Genomic DNA, 13779 nt, shown 5'->3' with positions numbered 1-13779 from the left:
ACCCCCCCCCCAGCGGCGCCACCCTCCCCGCCATCCCCAGCCCCTCTGCCCACCGGCCCCGAGCTGCAACCCTGCCAATGCGCCCCACTGACCCGCTCCTCCCCGGATCTGCTCCTGCGTCCCCCGCGGCTCCTAAATCCTCCGCACCTGAGCGCCCAGCCCCCGACTCCCCCGACCGCTTGGCCCCCGATTTGCTCCCCCCACCCCCAGCCCCACCGGCTCCTCCATCCCCCAATACGTCATCCCTCCGGCCCCTTGCTCCGCTCCGCTCCCCGCGCGGCTCCGGCAGGGCCAAGGTGCGTTCGGCGAAGCGCAGCGAGACTCCGCCAGGCGCGGGGCCGGGGCCGGGGCCGGGGCCGGGCAGCGGCTTCCCCGTGGCTTCCCGGGCCCACTAGGCATGTGCAGAGGTTGCGCACACGCCCATGGCGAGGGCCGGCGCGGGGGCCGGAGCATGTGCAGAAGCGCGATGGGCACCGTCGGAGGCAGGGCGGCTTCTGCTCTGACACCTGCAGCATGTGCCAGGAGCTGCAGCCGCAGCGGCAGCCTGCGCGCGGTGCAGCCTCGCGGCTCGCAGTGGGAAGCGGCGGCAGCAGCTCCCTCTCTCTGTCTCTCTCCTGCTTTGCACTCTATTTCAGTGGGTGCATGGTGACCTTACAGAGTGTGCATTACCTCACAGGTAAATATCAGCTGATCCGCTGTGACAGCAGCAGCAGCAGCAGCAGCAGGAGCAGGAGCAAGAGCAAGCATCAGCCCACAGAGCCTTTCTGGAGGTAGCAATTCATTCATTCCTTCCCTCGTCTTGTCCCTCACCTCTCCTTTCCCTCCCCCGCTTTCCCCAGGCAAAAGCCAAAAGGCTCGCAGAGGATTCTGAAGCCTCCATTAAGGATGGTTCCCGCCACTGCGAAGAGCCTGAGGAGTATTTAATATTGGAGGGGATGGGGGAGGGAGGGATGAAAATTTCTGAGCCAGAGGCGGCTGCTAGTGTTGCAATGCACTGCGGTGTCCGTGGAAATGGCTAAGGGGAAGGATGTGCTGGCAGGGAGAGGGTTATTCAGCCTGTTGCCCACTTAGATATAAATATATTTCGGGTGACTCATATTTGCATTGGTACATTGTTATGCATTCATTTTTTCCAATGTATGAAATACCCAAGCTGGAGTTGCCCTGCTACAGAGAGAGAGGGATGCTGATACTGAATTCTTGAGGGGGGTAAGAAGGGGGAAATGGGGGTGATAACTTGCTGTTTGCTATTAAGTAGGTCCCGATGGGAGAACTCCCTTTTTGATAAGGTCTGGTGGTTATTGGCATCATGCATTCCATTAACAAACATTACCAACATATACATTCATGTGCAGAGAGAGAGAGTGTGTATGTGGGGAGGCGGGGGGAGCACAGGGAATTTTTCATAGGCCTGCGACACATGTTATTTGACTTTTACTGTACTTCAGCTTTTCTGTGGGGTTGGATTTTTTTCAATGGTGAAGTTGCACGTTGCTGGTCACTGGGCTTTAAACGTACTTGCCGTTCCATTGATGACCCTGGCAGTTGTAAGATGTTTGTGTATGTGTGTACACACAGGCCGATTGGAAGAGGGAGAGATGAATCTACTCTGATTAATAAAATTCTAGCATCTTTAAACACCAGCTCTGTAAGTTTTTTCTAGAAATTTAACTTAGTGGATTCTATAATTTTTACCAAATGTATCAGAGAGCACTTTCACGGGTGCGCTATGAAGTATTATCATCAAGTAACTGAAAACTGGCTAAATAAATGGTTGAAATATACTTGATAATGCATTATCCTTGTATTTGTAATTGTCTGTCCACTTACTTGCTAATTCACAAACTTTAATAATTTGCAATGAATATCCTAGTCACTGCAGAATAGTTAGATCATACTACACTGTAATAGCATTTATACCATAGAATAATTATTACCTAAAAATTAAATTAAGCTTTTAGAGGTACTGTGGTCAGATGAACCTCATAAATGTGCATAGGAATTCATTTCTTAGCATATGCAATGTTTCAGATGGTGTTTAAACACTAGTGTGAATAAATGTCACTGGATAAATCCTGATATTTATCAGTGACCTAGAAGGTTTTGAAATGAGAGGTTCATGAAATAGAATGTATTGAAACAACACCATAAGCTTATTATTTCTAGACTTTCAAGCCTATCTCAAGCTCAAAGTTGTGTAAGTTACTGTTCTCTTTTAACACGTTGCTGCCATTTTTCCTTATTATTCCAGCATAGGGGATGGTTATAATATTTTTTTTAAAAAAAGGAAAACGTTTTCAGCTTTAACTCCATCATTGCTGTAGAATCCAACAGTATTTTTCTAAACTTTCAGTTGAACGTTAGCACATATCACATATGTATCACCAACACCACGGGACAAACACATTATGGGGATCTGTCACATTTTTGGCACCCGGTACACTATTCACTAATGAAGTGATAAAAAGTGTAAAAAATTAGTGCTGTGTCCTTTTTTTAAAAAAAAGGTAACCCGTTGACAAAAGATGTGTTAGTGTGTGTTCAAATTCAGTTCCATAACTTATGACTTTGTACCACCTCTTCAATGATAACCACTGTCAACTCTTAGAACTTGATCCTGCTCCTGTTAAAATCACTGGCAAAATTCCCATATTTACCCAATATCAGCACTGAATGTATTGGTAGTGTTTATTGTTTTACCACAAGAACAGAATTTATGGTCAAGTTATGATTATGATTGCAATAAAATATGAAAATGAATTCCTCATGTTTATAAAAAGCAATGCATAAAGTGCAAAATTCTGTACTGTCCCATTAGAGAGAGATTTAGTTTTAACCAAAATAAGTAGCTACACTCATGCAAGTGTAGGAGTAAATACAAAATTACCCCTCACCCACTGCCTGAGCACATAAATTATGAATGTGACACTGTGTATGTGGCCCCTCAATTGTGTCTCAGTGTAATCTGCTTCATGTACAGTTTTTTGTGTGTTTTAATGTATACCAAGAATAGTTTACATCAATGTTATGCATACGCAAACATTCCTGATTCTGCTCTCACTTATAACAGTATCAGGCCCTGATCCTGGAAGGAGATGTGCTGGTGACACCCACATGGAATCTATTGATTTCACAACCTAAAAACTGCTGAAAAACAAGAGAGTGGTTTTGGGAATCTGTTAGAGGGAAATTTATTAAATCTTTTAGAAGAAAAACAAGGGGACTTTTTTGTTTTTGAGGCCTTTGTTCTTCTCAGCTAGTTTCCTCTGAATTTTATTTGTGCATTGTAAAAGCCTGTACAGCTCATTTTCCCCTCACACCAATTTTACACAAGTATAAAATTCTGTTGACTTCAGTATGTAAAGGTCAGCACCTGCACATCTGTTTCCAGGATCAAAGCCTTAATCAGCTATAAGTACAATGAAGTCAGTGGAAATAAACCGGTATAAAATTGGTATGAGCAGAAAATCAGCTCCATAATCTTTTACTATTGTACAGTTGAAAGTCAGAAGGAATTAGCTGTGAAGAACAAAGGCCACAAACAAACACATCATGTCCTTCTTTAAAAAGTTTAATAAATTGCCATCTAACAGCTGTCCAGAAAGTTTCTCTCTTCTATTTTCAGCAGTTTTCTGAACTACAGTCTTGGAGTTAACATTGTTCTGGAACAACTTTTTGTTTAAACTGATTAAGCAACATGCCTTTAATTTTGTGGTATTAAGCATAACTTGCACATTCATTATTAACAGTTGGCAAAGACTGTTTTTCTTTAAAAAGGCTGCCTAAGTATACTGCCAAATGTACCATAGTAAATCCTAATGACTATGTTTTAAACTATTGTTTTTTTACATTAATTATATAAGTCCCCACCCACTCAGCGCAGTTACAAAATGTAAGTATTGTGGACTGTTACAGACTGATTAATTGTGCTATGAGATTTAACTATTCATTAACGTGGGCTCCACAGTTCATGACTAGCTGTGTGGGGTACTCCGTGAGTGTTTTTACCAGCTATGTTGCAGGGGAGGGGGGAGAGAATCTTGGGTTTGAGTCACACAGGTATAAAACTGGTGTACTGGAGTGATGAGTCAGGCCCTTTACATTTAAGTTTCATATTACTGGTATGTATGTACTGTGTGTATGACATTCATTATGAATCCAGGCAAGAAACTAACATAACTGCTTCCATTGAAATCAGTGGTGCAGGATTATATCTTATGTCATGATATATTAGTATGTCAAATATTATACAATACAATAAATACTCCAGTTTCTTATACAGTCTGATGTGCCTAGCACTTATATTGCACTGGCTGACATGTAGATATCAAAAAGAAAAGGAGTACTTGTGGCACTTTAGAGACAAGTACTCCTTTTCTTTTTGCGAATACAGACAAACACAGCTGCTACTCTGAAACATGTAGATATCAGTGCGCTTGACAAAGCTGGGCCAGTCTCTTTATCTCCATTTTAAAGATAAGGACACAGATTACAGAAAGGTTAAATGAACTGTCCAAGGGTGCATGCAAGTCAGTGGCAAAAGTAAGACTAGAACACAGGTATACTGACTCCAAACTCCATCCGTGTATCAGCCATACTGTAATATTCAGCTGAGTTTGTCACTGAATAGTACTTCCTAAAATAAGCCTTGATCCTGGAATTTCTCTGCAGGTGGACTGCTTCACCTGCTTGGAGTCCTATTGATTCCAGTGTAAATTGCCGTTGGGACATTAGTTAGGTTGTACTCATCATTAATAAAATCACATTCAAACATGAAACCTTAGCTCACTTTTAAAATATATTAGATACCAGGGGTAAAACTCCTGGCTCCTTTAAGTCAATGGCAAAGCTCCCATTGACTTCAATGAAGCTAGGATTTCTTCCCAGTGAATGTCTGCAGGGCTGATGCCAGACACTTGTGTGCCCTAAGTAATGTAACATTAGAGAACAACATTGCCCTACAGTTTCACTTTTCTGTCACCCTTTCTCACACCTTTATTGCCTTGTTTCTTTGAGGTCTGTGCCTCACTGCTCTTGCTAATAGTGCTTAGCACATTGCTAACTTTAACTAATTAGTAGTGTCAGCATCCCTAAGAAGTAAGTAGTATTAATTTCATCATTTAACAGCTGGGAAAATTGAAGTAACTTGGTCCAGGCCACAAAGGAATTAGAATGCTGGAATTCCTTGCTCCAGAGTCCCAGACCTCTGCTTAGACCTTTAGACCAGGCTGCCTCTCACAATATGCCTCTCACAATATTCAGGTTTTTTTTTTTTTTCCACCAAATGCATCCGATGAAGTGAGCTGTAGCTCACGAAAGCTTATGCTCTAATAAATTTGTTAGTCTCTAAGGTGCCACAAGTACTCCTTTTCTTTTTGCGAATACAGACTAACACGGCTGCTACTCTGAAACAATATTCAGTGGTCTCTCCTTGTGGCCTGAAGCCACATTAATTGCTCTGCAGCGGCAAGCAACTGGCTGGCAGCTGGGAGAGAGCTTTATTCCTGGGGGAATTCTGCATCACTGCACAGGTACATAATTAATGAGCTCCGCATATTTTACATTTTTTGCACATAGAAAAGCTTTCGCTGAAAAGTTGCTGTAGTTCTGCCTTTTTTACACCAGAGGGTGCTGTGGGGATAGAACACAGCAGCCGCTCCTAGCCAGCTAGGAAAGAGAAAAGGTCTGCCTTCTTCACAGTGCCTGTCAGACTAGGTCAGGAGACAGAGAGCATGGCGTGCTGCAGGGTCAGATGGGCTCATAAGGACTAGTGTGGGAGGACAGACTGGGGCAGGGGCTGAATGGGAGTGGAGGTGCAGGGCTACAGGTGGGAGGGATGTGCAGGGCCACATGGTAATGGAGAGGGAGTACAGGGCAACATAGGGACAGAGATAGTTGAGTGGGGGCACAGAGACACATGGGGATGGGGGGAGTGGTTGTCTGAGTGGAGGTGGAGGGACACATGTGCCTGACTGAATGGGAGAGGGCTAAGGGTCAGCCAGAGTCTTCATGGGGGAAGCTTCCTAACAGTCCCTCCCTGCCCCACCCCCCCCAAAAATACTGTTCCATACTTTTCCCACCCATACCCAGAAACCCTCCAAGTTCACACCCAGGCTCCTTCCCAGCAATTATTTCCCTCTTCCTCAGCTCCTCTGATATCGCTGACTCCCCCCAGCCTTTGCACTGCTTCTGGGGAGTATGGGAAATATGGTTCTGTATTGTAGTTTAAATGAATTATTATCTCAGAGTTCTGTATTAATATCCCTAGTAAGGAATATATTTGTCAAAAAACATGTTCTGAATCTTTTTTGTTGTCTGTATTGTTACAGACATACTTGCTGACAGGTATTTTGAAATAAATTACCAAAAATAATTGAAACTGGTGTGATTATATTGTGTTATTTTGACAAATAAAATATGCAGAAATTTGCAGAATTTTAAAATATTGTGTGCAGAACTTTTAATTTTTTGGATCAGAATTCCCCCAGGAGTAAGCGCTTGCTGCAGTTCAGGGAGGCCAGTTAGAGCATAGCATATAGTTTTTAGTTGATCTAGGGTCCTCCAAGAATGTAGGGAACCACAGTTGAGTGTCTTTCATGGGCCACAAAGGCCAACTCTGGAAGCTGTGTATGTGACCATGAGCAGTATGAACCTGAGTTTTCAGGAAAAATCAGTGACAGACTTTCACAGAGTAAGCAGTTTACATGAGGCTACCTCTTCAAGGCATAGACTGAAATTCTGGGTCCACTTTTGACATTGACTTCAATGGAGCCATGAGTTCACTCATTTTGTAAATAATGAAATTGGAGACTGGCCTTAAGATTTTTTACAGTTCCAAAACTGGACCCAGGAGAGGAGAAGGACCCAGGCCCCAATGGTTGGCTCTGGTAAGTGACTTTAATCTGTTTAGGTGATGTTAAGAAATGACAGTTTTGTTCCTCTCTCCAGGGGAAACTGATCTTAGTTCTAAATTAAAGTAAATAACACCCAAGTACTACAATAACAATAGCCTCAGCAATATGTAAAACAGTGACAGGGAAGATTTCACACTAAGCTGTATTCAAAAACAAAACAAGACATCTACAGTACAGTTATCTTGAATTAGAAATGTATTCTGAACTTGCTATGGCACTTATCTTCAACAGATAACAGAGCATGTGAGTTCCTTGATTTAGAATAATTTGGGAGTGGCTGTTTGAAATCATTTTTTACTGATACAAATACCAAAACCATGCAATTTTGTAAGAATCTGTGGAAATAGAACCTACAACTGTAGAGCCTGGGACAGCTGATATGGACACTTGGAGACTATGTAGGTTAATTAGGCACTGCAGGAAGTACCACCCAAAGGATCCAGAGTGACAGCACCCTGTAGCCCATGCTCTCTATTTAGCCCTGAAGGGTGGCCCAGGATGTTGTCTGGGTAATCACATAGATTTTTGGCTTGTTGTGACTCTAGACCCCACCTTGCTTTCTGATCTTCAGTCTCCAACCCCAGCCTGACTCTTGCCATCTGATTCTAGCCTGGTAGCTACCTCTGATGTCTGGTTGTGACCCCAGCCTGACACTGACTCTTGTCTCCTGATACCAGCCTGGCAATTACCTCTGGTTTATGATCCTGGCCTGGTTCTGACCCTGACTCTTGCCAGTTGATCTCAGCCCTAGTGATTACGTTGATCCCTGCTCACTGACTACTGCCTTGTGGCCATCCTTGACATGTGGACACCAGCCCAGTTATGACTGCTGGGCCAGATAGCCTAGGCCCCAGTCCCTTACAGATTATAATTGAAAATGTAAGGAAAAACAATTGTCTGGGGCAATGAGAATTAACCGGGAGAGTCTAATATAAGGTAGCTCTCTCCTTATTTCACACAACTGATTCCCCTCTGCAAGCAGGTTGGGGAATCTAAATTACAACAAGAATTACCAGTCATAAGTCTAACTGGTTTGGGTTGTGGGTTTTTTTAAACAACCCCAAAACTTCTGTTTTAAATTCATAGTAAAACATTACTGATCTGTAAATTTTAAAATATATTGCATAAAATATCCAACTGATTTCTGAACCTCACAATTATCAACCCAATTCTTTTTATGCATGTAACCACCTGTGTTTTGTAAATCAACTTCCTTTTGAATTTTAATCCATTTCTGGGGGCTCTCGGAGAAGAGGAGAGCTGTCTTTTCAAAGCATCCTAAACCTGTAGAACTTCAGGACTAGGCTGGTTTAGAAAATGTATAGTAAGGAAACATCTGGTTACAGCATGGTAATTACAGCATATGAACAGTATTGATTTTTAATTGACAAAATATATATATTGTAGTCTCTGGATGCATGTATATTGTAGAATTGCATACATTAAAAAAGTTAACCCAATATTGACTGAAGAGAACTCAACAATCTCCCTAAGAGAGGAAATGAAAAGTTTTGTTAAACATCCCACTCAGGAAAAAACCCGCATTAGGGTATGTCTGCACAGCAGCTGGGTAGTGAAATTTCCACCCTGAATAGATGTACCTTTGCTAGCTCTGCTTGAGCTAGCGTAAGACTTGCTGTGTAGCTGCCCCTGAGCATGTGCCCAGGGGTTGGATGGGATTATTCTCAGGTGGCTAGTCTCTCTGTTGTACTAATCAAGATGAAATATATATGGGCCAAAGGTGTTAACATAACTCAGTCATTGTCCAGCTTAAACACCGTTAACCAAGGACTGGGGTTTGATATACAGAGACCTTAGTATGTTTAATACCATGACAAACACACTATAACACTTGGACCAAAGGTTAGAAAGTTATTGACTGAAATACTCAAAAGGAAAAGAATCAAAATGAGGTAAAGATCATTAGAACTGAAATTGATTGTTTCTGCAAAACAAACAATCAAAACTGATCAAAGTCCTTTCTGGGGACAGTGAATGTTGGTTAAAGTCTCTTATTCAGTCAAACAGTCCTTCTTGGTGGGGAAGAAAGGGTTAGTTCTATTGTTCAATTCTGAATTGCAAATGACAGTCACTTTCCTGCCTTAGACAAAACAGACAGACACAGAAGGGAGAGAAGAGAGAGGATAATAAAGATGAGTAAAATACGGCTTTTACTGCTGATCTCAGTATACGGCGCGGCTGGTCAGTCACGGATGGATGCTTTGGGCTGGCAGGTCAGCCACAACAGCTGTTGCTCTGGACACTGACTCACCTCCCCATCAGAAATATATCATCTGGTTGGTCTAGTCAGGTCCCTCTCCTTCACTGGTCCTTCTCAGTCTAGGCAGAGCTGGATGGACTGCCTTATCTGAACCGTACAGCTGATTTCATGATCCAGGGAAAAGCTGAACGGGGTGGGGGGAGGAGGGACAGAAAGAAGCACACAAAGGAGGGGAACACAGAGCAGGATCTCTTGTGTATCAGGACACAAGAATAAGAGCTGCCCTGCCATTGGAGAAGTGCATGGCGATTGCACTGTGGAAACTGGCTACTCCAGACTGCTACCGATTGGTCACTAACAGTTTGGAGTGGGAAAGTCAGCCATTGAACTGGTGTTGATGGAAGCGTGCAGGGCCATTAATCGCATCCTGCTTTGAAAGACCATGACTCTGGGCAACATGTGTGACATTATGGATGGCTTTGCACAAATGGGCTTCCCTAATTGCAGAGGAGTGATAAATGGCACACATACACCAATTCTGGCACCAGACCACCTAGCCACCGAGTACATTAATCGCAAGGGGTATTTCTCAGTGGTTCTCCAGGCACTTGTGGATCACTGTGGGCGTTTCAGGGACATTAACGCAGGCCATTCCAGAAAGATGCATGACGCATGCATCTTTCGGAACACTGAACTGTTCAGGAAGCTGCAAGCAGGGATTTTCTTCCTGGACCAGAAGATCACCGTAGGGGAAGTCAAAATGCCCTTTGTGATCCTGGGAGACCCCACCTGCCCCTTAATGCTGTGGCTTATGAGGCCATACATGGGGCACCTTGACAGCAGCAAGGAGCAGTTCAGGACAAGGACAACAACAAAACAGGACAAGCAAGTGCAGAATGACTGTTGAGTGTGCTTTTGGCCGTTTTTCATGCATCATGAAATCTGTCCATAGGTATCATAATTCCTACAGCTGGAGCGCAGCTGGGACTGGACAGCCTGCTCTCCCCAAATGCTGATGAGGTCCAGCAGCTCGGCATTGCTCTGAGCAGGGGATCAGCTGGTGCATGAAGCAGGCATGGCCACCTGGAAAGATGTGCTGAGACCATTGCACACATCACTGAGCAAACAGGAAGGGGACTTTCAAAATTCCAAAGGAATTAACGGGGTGGGGATGACGGTTGGTCACCTGAGGGCAGGGCAGTAGAGTTCAAACTGATGACCAGAGAGGCGAGAACAGGCATTGTGGGACACCTCCCAGAGGCCAATCCCAGTGCTGTAATCGACCAGGGTGTCTACACTGGCACCGCGGCGCTGTATCCCTGGCGCAGAAAGCTATAGGCCTCTCATCAGGGTGGTTTCTTTTTACAGCGCTGCATCTGCGCAGTTTCTGCACACTAAGTGGCTTGGCAGTGTGTGCACCTCCGGAGTTACAGTGCAGAAAACTGCTTTACTACGGAGAAAGTTGCCAGTATAGACAGGGCCTAAGTACTAAAATTATTTTTAAAGATCATCTTGTGGTATATGCTGTTGGTGATGGGAGAGTTAAGTGAGTTCCACAGAAGTAAAGTAGGAAGGTTAGGTTAGAATTTTCTTGAGTAGTATCCTAGAGTTCTCCCCTCACAATGTTTAAAAACAAATTTGATCTAAAAAACACACTGATTTTTCTGTTCTCTTGGTTCTGACAAATTCTGGCTTGGCTTTGTTGTCTAAAATGGTAATAGCAATTAAAATGTGATGTGATAGCAGCTTCTAGAAACTTTTGTGATGTCAGAGTCATAATATAAAATACTCCTGACAGGATGAGAATTAAGTGAAGAAAGGAAATCCCTCTGCATTACACAGGGATTTTCAGATTTCTCAGGAATTGCTTCCCCATTACGAAACCCCATAACTGTGGAGTCCAGCTTTTGGTTTTAATTTAGTATAGCTGGTAAAACCCTGCCAGAAGTAACTTTGGCCATGTCACTTTAAACTAACAGCCTGATTTTCTCCCCTGTCTTTGGGCCTGCTGAGGACAGAGCAGCTGCTAAGTTAGTGCCAAAACTGGCTCATCCCACTTATGCGTGAATAGCTCCATTTGAAGACTCTGAGAAACTTGGAGCCATTCATCTTCATGTGTGTAAGAGAGTAGAACTACTTGTGAACTACAATAACTCCAGCATGGAGCGTAGGCAAGCTGTTTCTTACTCTCTTTGCCCACAGAGTAAGAGAAGAGCCACCATGATAAGTGGTCATGAGGCAGCCTCCTGCCTCATGGTGGCGGAAGAGAGATAAAAGTAAAAAACAAACAATGTAACTCTTTCTGGTGTGCCCTTAAAAACCAAACCACTATCTACTTTTTTCTTCAAACTTCAAAGACTAAAAAATGTGTGAAAAATAAGGACCAGATTGAATTAAAAAATGCATGGATTGTAGGAGCAACTCCTGTAATGTGCTCTCTTCCTGCACATGATTTGGGATGAAATCAAGTTCTGATACTGGTTGTGCGTGGCTCAAACTCCACGCTCATGGAATAACTTTTGCCTTCTCCCTTTCTTTGCCCTGCATTAAGCACAAAGTTGATCACCTCAGCATGTACATGCATGAAAGATACTGATGGGCTCAAGCTAACTCATTCAAGTAATTGTATGCCTTTGTGTCTTATTAAACTGCTCTTTATGTTGGTGATCCATGTGTATTGAGCTTTGTCAAATCACATACAGTAGAACCTCAGAGTTATGAACTCCAGAGCTGACCACTACACTACACACCTCATTTGGAACCAGAAGTATGCAATCAGGCCGTATCAGAAACAAAAAACAAACAAACAGGTATTCACATGGCACTATTGTAACTGGCGTTGCAAAGTATTTATGTGCCAGATATGTTAAACATTCATATGCCCCCTCATACTTCTACTACTATTCCAGAGGCCATGCCTCCATGCTGATGACAGGTTCTGCTCGATAACAATCCAAAGCAGTGCGGACCGACACACGTTCATTTTCATCATCTGAGTCAAATATCACCAACAGAAGGTTGATTATCTTTTTGGGTGGTTTGGGTTCTGAAGTTTCTGAATCGGAGTGTTGCTCTTTTAAGACTTTAACAGCACGTTCCACACCTCATCCCTTTCAGATTTTTGAAGGCACTTCAGTTTCTTAAACCTTAGGTCAAGTGCTGTAGCTATCTTTAGAAATCTCATATTGGTACCTTCTTTGCATTTTGTCAAATCTGCAATGAAAGTTTTCTTAAATCAAACAACATATGCTGAGTCGTTGGTATTCACCCAAGAGTTCTGAAGGAACTCAAATATGAAAATGCAGGACTACTAACTGTAGTCTGTAACCTATCATTTAAATCATCTTCTGTACCAAAAGACTGGAGGATAGCTAATCTGACACCAATTTTTAAAAAGGGCTCCAGAGGTGACCCTGGCAATTACGGGCCAGTAAACCTGACTTCAGTACCGGGCAAACTGGTTGAAACTATAAGAAAGCACAAAATTCTCAGACACATAGATGAACATAATTTGTTGGGGATGAGTCAATATGGTTTTTGTAAAGGGAAATCATGCCTCACCAATCTACTAGAATTCTTTAAGGGGGTAAACAGGCATGTGGACAAGGGGGATCCAGTGGATATAATGTATTTAGATTTTCAGAAAACCTTTGACAAGGTCCCTCACCAAAGACTCTTAAGCAAAGTAAGCTGTCATGGGATAAGAGGGAAGGTCCACTTGTGGATTGGTAATTGGTTAAAAGATAGGAAACAAAGGGTAGGAATAAATGGTCAGTTTTCTGAATGAAGAGAGGTAAATAATGCTGTCCCCCAGGAGTCTGTACTGGGATCAGTCCTATTCAACATATTCATAAATGATCTGGAAAAAGGGGTAAATTGCGAGGTGGCAAAATTTGCAGATGATATAAAACTACTCAAGATAGTTAAGTCCTAGGCAGACTGTAAAGAGCTACAAAAGGATCTCTCAAAACTGGGTGAGTGGGCTACAAAATGGCAGATGAAATTCAATGTTGATAAATGCAAAGTAATGTACATTGGAAAACATAATCCCAACTATACATATAAAATGATGGAATCTAAATTAGCTGTTACCACTCAAGAAAGAGATCTTGGAGTCATTGTGAATAGTTTTCTGAAAACATCCACTCAATGTGCAGCAGCAGTTAAAAAAGCAAACAGAATGTTGGGAATCATTAAGAAAAGGATAGATAATAAGACAGCAAATATCATATTACTGCTATATAAATCCATGGTATGCCCCCATCTTGAATACTGCATGCCAATGTGGTCGCCCCATCTCAAAAAAAATATATTGGAATTGGAAAAGGTTCAGAAAAGGGCAACAAAAATTATTAGTGGTATGGAATTGGCTTCTGTAGGAAGAGAGATTAATAAGCCTGGGACTTTTCAGCTTGGAAAAGAGAGAAAACTGAGGCGGGATATGATAGAGGGCTATAAAATCATGACTGCTGTAGAGAAAGTAAATAAGGAAGTGTTATTTACTACTTCTCATAACACAAGAACGAGGTGTCACCAAATGAAATTAATAGGCAGCAGATTTAAAACAAACAAAAAGGAAGTATTTTTTTCACAACGAACAGTCAACCTATGGAACTCCTTGCCAGAGGATATTGTGAAGGCCAT

At 42.7% G+C, this 13779-nt stretch overlaps 1 protein-coding gene across 17 annotated transcripts in view; it reads left to right on the top strand.

The window, feature by feature from the left end:
* The first annotated feature begins 461 nt into the window (after positions 1-461).
* The window catches only part of DTNA (dystrobrevin alpha), a 291708-nt gene continuing 278390 nt past the window's right edge, over positions 462-13779 (top strand). For 9 of the 17 annotated variants that reach the window (XM_043507899.1, XM_043507898.1, XM_043507897.1 and 6 more), the window contains exon 1: positions 463-770. In XM_043507899.1, the coding sequence (XP_043363834.1) occupies positions 514-770 (257 nt within the window). In that variant the 5' untranslated portion in view covers positions 463-513. Of the gene's footprint in view, positions 771-13779 lie in introns of all 17 variants that reach the window. The other 8 variants (XR_006278862.1, XR_006278861.1, XR_006278860.1 and 5 more) reach the window with 2 other exon arrangements.

The sequence above is a fragment of the Dermochelys coriacea genome, chromosome 2 (genome assembly GCF_009764565.3).
Source record: "Dermochelys coriacea isolate rDerCor1 chromosome 2, rDerCor1.pri.v4, whole genome shotgun sequence".
Taxonomy (NCBI): Eukaryota; Metazoa; Chordata; order Testudines; family Dermochelyidae; genus Dermochelys; species Dermochelys coriacea.
Note: the sequence above shows the minus strand (reverse complement) of the source record. Positions and strands in the feature narration are given on the sequence as shown.